Here is an 11,116-nt window from a genome sequence, read left to right as displayed (position 1 = left end):
TGTCACACGACAAGGTATAAAATAAGGAGATATGGAGATACAAGGTTTCTGCCTGACGGCAACAAAGTGACTGTTCACAAACACGTTTTTGAAAAATATTGTTCCCGTATCATGGAATGAACAAATCTCTTTCATCTGAGTACTGCTCCCCTGACCTCTAGCTACGGTTTTCCTTCGTTGCTTTCTTGGCTGGTGTGTGTGTGTGTGTGTGTGTGTGTGTGTGTGTGTGTGTGTGTGTGTGTGTGTGTGTGTGTGTGTGTGTGTGTGTGTGTGTGTGTGTGTGTGTGTGTGTGTGTGTGTGTGTGTGTGTGTGTGTGTGTGTGTGTGTGTGTGAGAGAGAGAATGAGCAGCCCAGTGGAAAAACCCCACAGAGGGCACAATGAGCCTGAAGCTCTCTGGTGGCAGCACAGTAGTGGTTGAAAAAGTACTAAAACATTTTTACTTACCGGTAAGTAAAAGTAACAATACCACAATATAAGAATACTCTGTTACAAGTAAAAAGGCCTGTGTTCAAAATGTTACTTGAGTAAAGGCCTTTGCAGACAGGGTGCGATTGGTCAATCAGTTTTTACCGCATGCGAAAAGACGCACAAATAGAAATGGGTTCGATTGGAAAAAAAAGCATCGCCGCAGCCACTTGCCGCACGGCAAATTGGGAGCCGGTGTGCATGAGGTCATAGAGAACCATGTGTTCTTTTAAAAAATGATATTGTCCGTTTTTTCCGTGCGAAAAATCGCACCGTCTGCAAAGGCCTTAAGAGTACAAAGGTATTGGCATCAAGATATACTTAAAGTACCAAAAGGAAAAGTACTAAATAATGTTTGAAAATAGCAGATCTAGCTTGTAGATCGGCTATTTTCAAATAGCCTATGTATAAAATAGGGCTAAAGTGGTTAATGTATGTTTTATAATATAATAATTTATATCTGCAAAGTAACTAGTAACTAACGTTTTTAAATAATTATAGTGGAGCAAAAGTACTATATTTTTTCTCTGAGATGTAGTGGAGTGGAGACACTCCAGTAAAGTCAAAATACCTCAAAATTGTACTTAAGTACAGCACTTGAGTGAATGTACTTAGTTACTTTACACCACTGCAGCACAGCGAGCCTGAAGCGCTGGTCACAACCATTGTGAGAACGTGTGTGTGATGTGACGTCCGCACCAGGGGCCAGTTGCACCACCTCACACTAAGTTCAAACTTAGCCTAGTTATAGCTTAAACACATTCAATCCGGGAAAGTATCTCCGTCATTTTAGATTTATTTGGCTATTCAAAAATAGCAGATATACAAGCTCATAGCGCGGCACCGAGTGCCGCGCTATGAGCTTGTATATCTGCTATTTTTGAAAAATCGTGAAAATTAGTGCAAATCTTTGAATATATATATATTTAAAGATATGCACAAATGTTCACATAAAAAACTGAAAATAGCAGATATACAAGCTCATAGCGCGGCACTCGGTGCCGCGCTATGAGCTTGTATATCTGCTATATTTGAATAGCCGAAGAAATCAAAAAATGACACAGATACTTTCCCGGCTAAATGGGTTAAATGGCTTTTTTAAAAGCCATTTAAGCTAAACTAGGCTTTGAAGTTTTTCACTTAGTGTGAGGTGGTGCAACTGGCCCCAGAGCACCAAACCCCTGAGCTAAAACAAACACACATACAGTAGGACCACCACCTCAGCAGTATGGTGGTATACCTTCATAGAGTACATGTACTGTATGTACTAGTGATGTGATGTGCGTGCATGTGAGGGTTTGATTTCGTAATTGTACATACATATTCAAAATAAATCGCAGTCGGCCCGGACCTTTTTTACCCTGTAAACCTGTGATGTGACAATAAAACTGATTCTGATTCTGATTCTGATTCTGACCTCTGGCGTAGCGATCCGGGCACCTATAGGCTCCAAAGTAGCCTGACAGCGTGTCGCGGGACGGCCATTTGCTGCATCTCACTTCCCATCTCTTTCCCCATGTCCTGTCAACCTACTATACTATCAATAAAGGCGCAAAAAAGCCACCCCAAAACATCTAAAAAAAAAAAAAAAAAAATCATAGTCAACTGTGAATTTGTCTACTGTAAATGTAATGTAAAAATCAAATATAATGCGAAAATGTGCATATATATATATCAGGCATAAATTGTTCAGCAATATGACGTACACGTGTGTGTGTGTGTGTGTGTGTGTGTGTGTGTGTGTGTGTGTGTGTGTGTGTGTGTGTGTGTGTGTGTGTGTGTGTGTGTGTGTGTGTGTGTGTGTGTGTGTGTGTGTGTGTGTGTGTGTGTGTGTGTGGAGAGGAGGGGTACGGGGTGTCACAGGAGCAGTAGACAGACAGAGTGCCATGACAGTGATGATAAGTGTCTATGCAGCTCTCAAACCCGTGATCAGGAGGACGATAAAAAAATAACTTTTTCACCTTCAGCCCAGAACATAGAGAAGAGAAAAGAGCTGCCTGTACAGCGAACACCCTCCTCCACACACACACGCTCACACGCATGCACGGACGCACGCAGGCACACGGACACAATACAAAGAAAGGGATAAGAGCGAGGGGGGCGTGGGTGTTATGACATTCAAAAGAAAGGACTGAAAAGCCATTTGGAATGGAGTGCTTTGTCTGTGTGGCAGACAGACACACACACACACACACACACACACACACACACACACACACATAAGCTTTAAACAGACTTTCATTCCTCACAACCACAGCAATCCACTCTACCAAATAGAACAGGGTGATGTCTGAACACAGGCTTGAGCAGCTTGAGCTTTGGTAAGACATTCAATAAAGAGCAGAGTTGCTGTATTGTCATGTTGGGTTATGACGTTTGTAAGTCAAGATTACTGAACTGAACAATATGGCTCCCCCCCTACCTATTCCATCTCCTCAAACGTCATGTCCCCTCCCACTCCCTCAGGTCTGGTGACGCAAAACCTCCTTGAGGTCCCCAAGACCAAGTACCGTACCTGTAGTGGCGACAGAGCTTTTGCTTTTGCTGCCCCAACCCTGTGGAATGCACTCCCCAAAACTCTCAGAGATGTATGGCGTCCGCATGTAAAGCGTCTCTGGGTACTATATATATATATATATATATATATATATATGCAAGGGATAATGTATGGGGAGGTTTTACATTTCAAATTTCCCGCTTATTACACAGCTACTTAATAAATACATTAATAAATTGACCCAGAAGTAACAACAAAAGAAAGTATTTCCTTGCTTACGGCAAAGAAAGTATTCCATAAGCATTGGGCTGGGCGGACAAGTTCGCCTCGGAAAACAAATGACAGTAGTCCATAAGGTAACCGGAAGACTCACCCCAAAACACACTCGCCCCCATTCTTTACCACCGGATTTGCGTATAATACCGCCGGATTTGCCCCGGCGCGACTGTGTTTTGGTATTGCGTTGTTGCGCCACGATAAACAAGGAAGTGTAGAGGATCAAATAGAATCACTTTTTGGTCATTGCATTGTCTATTTCTCACTTCAAATGTTTTCAAGAACATTCTTGAGAGCAACGTTTAGTTGTAAATGACATTGTTTGTTTGTTTACATGGCTGTCATGTTGGATACAGCATAAAACCAAGCAGCGCAGGTTGACATGAGCAGGTGTTCTGATTCTCTGATTAGACAGCGGTCCGTTATAGAGCTCATCGGTCATTATCAAGAAATAATGACTGACCAATAAGAATCGAGCATTCAACCAAGCCTTGTAATAAATATATATATAAAGCGCTATGTAAATTTGAGATATTATTATTATAAGCTTGCGCTTTTGTTTTTATAGAACAAGATGTTTACTGTCCTACACTGCAATGCAATACACAAACACAATATATAGCTCAAACCTTTTCGCTTCACACCACGTTTCGAGCTTCTAGATCTGCTATTTTGAGATGCCTTTGTGTGACGCTGTAGTATGATCAAGTAGGGCGTTAATTTGCGGGGAAAAAAAGGTTTCTGCCCGACAGAGACAGTATACTATGACCATCAACAATGAAATCCATAGTACACAGTGAACACTAACAGCATGAGAGCGTCTCCCTCTAATGTTCCATGTGTTTATTCAACAGGAATCCTCCTCCTACTCTCCACCAGCCAGAGCTGTGGTCTGACAACTTCAACGACTTCATCTGCAAGTGAGTGGGAAGGATGCTGTGTGTAGCGTGCGTGCGTGCGCATATATTACTGTATATTAAAAACTAACTTGTGGGTATGTTGGTCACAAACGTAACATCTAGATTTGATTGGCCAAATCCGGTCACAAACGTGTCACAAACATAACATCCGGATTTGATTGGCTAGATCCAGTCACGAACCGTGTTACAAATGAGATAGTGCTCTGATCAGCGCTACTGCAGTAGGTTTTTCAGGCCATGAAGCCTATAGTACTTGCATCACCCCAGTGATTTAATTGATGCTGTATACAAGCCTGCTCTTGCTTATTACTTTGATTCAGTGGTTGAAGAATTACAAGTAAAAGTAGCCATACCACAATGTAGAAATACTACTGTTACAAGTAAAAGTCTGGTATTCAAAATGCATTTGACCAAAACTACAAAAGTATTGCCATCAAAATATGCTTATGTACTAAAAGTAAAAGTAATCGTTATGCACAATGTCCCATTTCACAAGTTTCCAAATGTATTAAATCCTTTGAAAATAGAAGATCTACAAGCTTGACCCGTTGTGAGCTTGTAGATCGGCTTGTAGATTGAAGTGGTTAATGTATGTTTTACAAAGGAACTAGTAACTAAAGTAAATCTCCCGTCTCTGTCTCTGTCTCTGTCTGTGTGTCTGTCTGTCTGTCTGTCTGTCTGTCTGTCTGTCTGTCTGTCTGTCTGTCTGTCTGTCTGTCTGTCTGTCTGTCTGTCTTGCTCTCTTGCTCTCTTGCTCTCTTGCTCTCTTGCTCTCTTGCTCTCTGTCTCTCTGTCTCTCTGTCTCTGTCTCTGTCTGTCTCTGTCTGTCTCTGTTTCTCTCTGTCTATGTGTCTCTCTCTCACCCCCCCCCCCCCCCCCCCCCCTCCAGATGCCTGATTAAGGACTTTGAGCTGAGGCCCAGTGTTCTAGACTTGCTCCAGCATGGCTTCATCAAGCAGATCCTCGGGAGGGAGAAGGTCCTTCAGAAGCAGCTGATGGAGCTCATCGATCTCAGCCAGCAAATAGGGAACATCGAGAAGATAAGGTATGGCTGATAATGCTGTGGCCTTAGAGTACACTCCATGACATCTGAAGTGATTAGACCAATATATGCCTTGAATAAAGAAGGCACTGGAGCAACTCGGATGATTGAGAGGCTTTTTCTTTAATAGATCAGGGTGTGAGGCAGGAAGGACAACGCTTCTATGTCTATTACATATTCATCAGGACCTCATTAATAGACACATCAGGTCATCTGACTTGACAAAGATGTAATACAGTGGTCCTCGACCTTTTCAGGCTGCGACCCAAAATAATCATATTTGAACTGGGGACCCCCCACCCTGATAAGCACTTGGAATTGCAGGAGTTGAGGCATTACATTTAGTTTGACTCGGTTCCACAGATCAATATTGTGAAAATAGACAAGCTCACAACGCCTCGCGTTGTGAGCTTGTAGATCTGCTACATTCACTAATGTTGCCTCTTTCCTATATTATTTGACAATTTGGCCAATGTTTGACCAGTTTTTATTGTATAGTTTGTTTGCAGTAATTATTTTTTAAGTATTAAAAAGGTCTTAAAAGTCCTTAAATTGTCACCCCCAAAATCATGTGGGGGTCCCAACCCACAGGTTGAGAACCACTGATGTAATAGACATCGAGGCGTTGTGCTGTTCTATTACAGAAAAAGGCTCCAATCATCCGAGTTGCTCCAGTGCTTTCTTTATTCAGCTATATACAGTACAGTATGTGTGTCTGCTCCTGAGATGCACCGGACCAGATTGATTTAGGCTCAAGGCAGGGTGGAACCTCCCTTTAATCCAAAATATATGCCTTATTTTATACTTCATCATACAAGTACGACACATTTGTGAGCTTGTAGATCTGCTCTTTTGGCCATTTTTTTAAATGCTTTGAAAATAATGTTCGCCTATACCCACAATTGGGAAAGCGTGGTTGAAAGTAGTTCAGGTCTTTATAGGCACATTTCCAAAGCTGGAGTAAAATCACACCATTCTCAATGTGTGACACTTGTTTAGTTTAGTCACAAACTGGGTCTGAGCTGTTTTAATAGTTTTTTTCCTTGTCTAGATAGTTCTGGTCAAAATCAAACATGTCTCATACAGTATCTTAGTCTTTAGTCTTGGCTCAACGGTCCCTAGAGAGAGAGAGAGGGGGATTTTAAAAGGTTGTGAACGAGGGTCTAGCCACAACGATTAGAGTAAAGAGAGGCTAAACATTTTAAAAATCTATGAAGAGTTATATCTAATTTATTTCAGGTGGTGATAGAAATATTGAACACACTGCTGGGTGCAACAGCAAGTACAACGGTATGAAAATCAATCTGCATGTAAACAAAATGGTCAATATAGGAAATTCAATTGAACAGTGAATGACTTTGATAATGATCACCCAGAAATGCAAGCACTAGAGCAAAATACACTGGTACTGTATGGTATTTTTTCTGAATGAAAGAGGGCAAAGTGAAGGAAAAAAAAGTAAAACGTGTTCAAGGACGACTTCGCCCATTTTCAACCTCTCTTCATATAATAGGTCCTCATTATAATATGACACCATTTTGTTTTACTCAGTCTGTGTCTCAGAGGAGGGCTGTGGACAGTTCAGAATCCCTTCTACCAGTGACATCATCGAGGGGGAATCCAAGCTATTAGAAACTGCAGGCTTTGTATTGTATTCCTGGAAAGTTGCAATGCAATAATAAAAGCCATTGTTCTCACGTTAATGACAATCTAAAAAAAACATTTGAAATCTTGTTGGAAAAAAAAATCCTGCCTAACGATGATGTCACTGGTAGACAGGTTTCTGGACTGTCCACGCAGTCCTCCTCTGAGACACAGACCGAGTAGAAAGAAATGGTACCATTTTATCATGAGCATTAGTGAGGACCTATTTTATGAAGATAGGTTGAAAATGGGTGAAGTCGTCCTTTAAGTCTTACAACGTGTTGAATGCCTAGAATCAGACCTGGAATTTCCTAATTTTAGGGCAAGGCCACTTGGACTTTGGTGTCATCCATTTTGTGAGGGCACAAAGGCCAAATACCAATGGCAGCAAGGTCGTCAAATAAGACAATGATATTAAGTCTGCAGAAATAATCATTTTAACTGAAAGGGATATTTCACTTTCAAAAAATAAATGGGTCATTTTATCATCTACTCAGGCCGTTGTGAACCCCCCAGACAGTTTATAAGTTGCTTGATTCAGTATTTAGATATTTGATATTCATTTAATCAGACACGCCCCCTTCCTATACAAACCCATTGTAACTTCAAACTCCATTTTAACCATGTTAGATTCATAAAAAACACCCGTCCTTGGTTCTGGTGACTCACCCTGCCCCCCTAATACGCGAGGGGGCCGTGTTTTTTCAATTACTTTTTTCATTTATTTTTAATATTCTTTTTGGAAAATGAAAAAAATAAAATACAATAAAAAAATAAAATAAAATAAATGAAAAAAATTATCGGAAAAACACGGCCCCCTCACGCATTAGGAGGGCAGGGTGAGTCACCAGAACCAAGGACGGGTGTTTTTGATGAATCTAACATGGTTAAAATGAAGTTTGAAGTTACAATGGGTTTGTATAGGAAGGGGGCGTGTCTGTTAAAATGAATATCAAATATCTAAATACTGAATCAAGCAACTTAAAAACTGTCTGGGGGGTTCACAAAGGCCTGAGTAGATGATAAAATGACCAAATGTTTTTTTGAAAGTGAAATATCCCTTTAAGGCTTAGGGTCTTGTCAACAGAAGACACTGGTGTCTGAAAACTGAATTGACAATAAAGAGGCAGAGAAGAAAACAGCTGGGGCAGTGCAGACAGGGCATTAAGGCCACTGTGGCCTCAGGGCAGATTGTTTTTTGGAAGTGCATAAATGCCAAACTGAGGGGTAATGGCGGCCACGGCCTTCATGGCCTCCGTGAAATTCCTGCCCTGCCTCTAGAATGCCTCTAGTCTCCAGTACAAACCCCACTGGGAGGACGTTTTGAGCTGAAAGACTGCCAGCTATGTGGGTTTTAATACAGTAGTCAGCAGCTTGACTTTCTGTGTGTGGATTCAGACAGTAATCCAAATAAGTCTCCCTTTGCTGTGGTTTATTATTAGGCTGTATACCAGCGGCGTTAGGAGGAGGAGGAGGGTGTGCACACAGCACACACACAATGTGTCAAAATGCGATGAAATTATGTCCAAGATACACTTTAACCTGAGCATATGCATAGCAGGTACATTTTGTACTGACAGACCTGCTTTTATGAAATGCTGCTGTTTCTGTTCAGATATTTCCCCAGTCTTCATCTTCTGACCCAGTTGTTCCCAAACGTGTTAGCTCAAGACCCAAAAGAGACATTAGATGTTTGCCCGGGACACAAACTAGTGAAAATAGCAGATCAACAAGCTCTACATTGCGTCGCTTTGCGAGCTTGTGGATCTGCTATTTTTACTACCTCTTAAACGTTTTTAATTTATTTATGGAAATTATTCGATTTTTTAATTTTATTTAAGCAATCATTTTGAAAAAATGTGGAATAGTTTTTAGTTGATGAAAAGTTGTTACTTTTAAATAATTTGAAATAATAATGATATATATTTTTATTGTAGGAAATGAAAAAGGGGATATTTACTCGCGACCCATAAAAATGTGTCCGCGACCCAAACACGGGTCCCGACCCACTGTTTGACAATCTGACAAACAAACCCCAATGACGACAGCATACGTCGAATTGCCAACAGCTTATCTGAAGATCTCACATTTCTATTAAATTATACTCTATTTCTAATGTCATTTCTGTCATTTAAGCCCTCATGGAAACAGCACAGACAGTAACAACAGGTAATGGACACGCCCCCCCCCCCAACCCCAAGCCCCGCCCCCCCCAAGCCCAAGCCCCGCCCCCTCCTTTAGGAGTAGTTGACAAACACTGATTCCTCTTATAGTCCAGGCTAATTGCTCGTTGTAGTTGTGATCATACATGTATTGGCAATCAACCACGACTGTATGATAAAAATCCTAATAATGAATGTAAAACAATCACCTGTCACTTTGATTTAGCTCAATTGATTTTCTTAGAACATTATAGAGCTTCCAAATAATGGCTGCTTACAGTAGATAGCATTAACAACCATGCAGTGTTAAAGGGATACTTCACTTTCACATAAAATAAACATTAAAAAAATATATTAAAAAAAAATGAAAGAAGTTATGGCAAAATAAAGGCCCCCTCACACATTAGTAGGACACTCTAATGCGTGAGGGGGCCATGAATTTTCCATTACTTTTTTCATTTATTTTTAATATATTTTTTAAATCTTTCCCCGTCCCTAAAGTGAAGTATCCCTTTAAGCATTAACAACCTCTCAGCCACAGCTTAAAGATGTATCAGTTTTTGGCTGATGATTTTCTATTCCAACTGTGACCAAATCCTGTGTCAATAGCATACAACAAACTGAAGCTAATTATGTGGAAGTTACCAATGAGCCACTTGACCACTTAACCACCGAATAAATTCTAAATTATTTCAAAAATAGCGGAACTACAAGCTCACAACGCGTCATACCACGTTGTAGATCAGCTATTTTTGAAAGATGTTTTGAAATTGTTTGATTTTCTATTCTCACACGCAGTGGTTAAATGAGAGTCAAAAAATTAATAAATATTTAATTATATAATATTCTATATTTAATAAATACCCTTTTTTGCGGTTTTCAAATATGTTTTGACACAGAATCAAATGCTTTATGGTCATGATTCAACAGGAACCTGGATGGCTTGGTTCCAGGCTTAAAATAATTAACATAAATATTTTTGGAAATCTCTATGGGGAAATGAATGGGCTTTCTATCTGTGGAACCACAAAATGGCCGCCACTGCTATACCCTATTGTATGTCTTTGTTAGTCTGTTTCCTTCCCAGGTGTCTCATGTTGTAATCTGCCCAGGTGTCTGATGTTTGTTTGGTCCCACGTGTATGTACTGTATGTTTGCTCCTTCTATTCAGCAAGGAACTTATTTAAGAAGGAAAGGACATCTACAGTACGTCATTTTCTCTGTCCAGCAATTCTCAGCTGGCAGATTTGTTGCACTGTGAGCCAAACTGGATGGAATGCATTGAAGTCAATGACAGCCAGGTGGTCTCGGTACAAGTATTTTTTTAGTCACAAGTTTACAGTATTGTTAGGCACTTGTCAACACAGCTGTCCTGAGTTTCTGCTTCGTTCCTGCATCTGATCAATATCCCATTATACTGTAAATACCCTCTTTGGGTTTCGCATCATCATCAGTGTCTTAACTCGTTCATTTGAATGTGGGTCCTGTACCTCCACACTGTGACAAAAGCAACGTTCCCTTGCTAGTTTAAACAAAATAACTACGTAGACAACTAAATCAGTTATGCTCACTGTGCAGTACATTCATTAGAATTACATCCTTCCAGACTGCTGCCTCCTCGTATCACCTGGTGGAGCAGGAATACATTGAGAGAGAAAACAGAGGTTCTGTTCCTCGGTTGAATGGAATGAGTCATGTAGTTTTAAGGATGATTAAACTCAAATCAAACTTGACTGTGGTCAGTGTCAGCCTTTTCTACCACTTCAGCCCTACAGGGCATGGAGAACTGTATACTGATGGAGCCAAATACACAGCAATGTGTTTTAGTCCAGGGGTCTTCAACGTTTTCAGGCCAAGGACCCCCTAGCTGAGAAAGAGATGAAGCAGGGACCCCCTCTATATTGTATAAAATTGTGTTTCAGATTACAGATTTTACTTAGTCTGCTCTTTTTCCCCTCTACACCTATAGCCTCTTTGCCAAAAATAGCCGATCTACAAGCTCTCAACGCCTCGCAGCGCGAGGCGTTGAGAGCTTGTAGATGTGCTATTTTCGGCTAATGTTCCCCTCAGAAAAGGAATTATAGGGTTCAAGTGGTTAATGTAAAAAA

General features: G+C 40.6%; 1 protein-coding gene across 1 annotated transcript in view; it reads left to right on the top strand.

The window, feature by feature from the left end:
* Positions 1-2,753: 2,753 nt before the first annotated feature.
* The window catches only part of myo3a (myosin IIIA), a gene marked incomplete at its 5' end in the record, with an annotated part of 52,756 nt that continues 44,393 nt past the window's right edge, over positions 2,754-11,116 (top strand). Inside the window, 3 exons of the mRNA XM_080418341.1 lie at positions 2,754-2,788; positions 4,095-4,160; positions 5,050-5,205. Coding sequence (XP_080274467.1) covers positions 2,754-2,788; positions 4,095-4,160; positions 5,050-5,205 — 257 coding nt within the window. The remainder of the gene's footprint in view (positions 2,789-4,094; positions 4,161-5,049; positions 5,206-11,116) is intronic.

Source organism: Gymnoscopelus braueri (genome assembly GCF_963280865.1).
Source record: "Gymnoscopelus braueri genome assembly, chromosome: 21".
NCBI classification, from domain to species: Eukaryota; Metazoa; Chordata; class Actinopteri; order Myctophiformes; family Myctophidae; genus Gymnoscopelus; species Gymnoscopelus braueri.
Note: the sequence above shows the minus strand (reverse complement) of the source record. Positions and strands in the feature narration are given on the sequence as shown.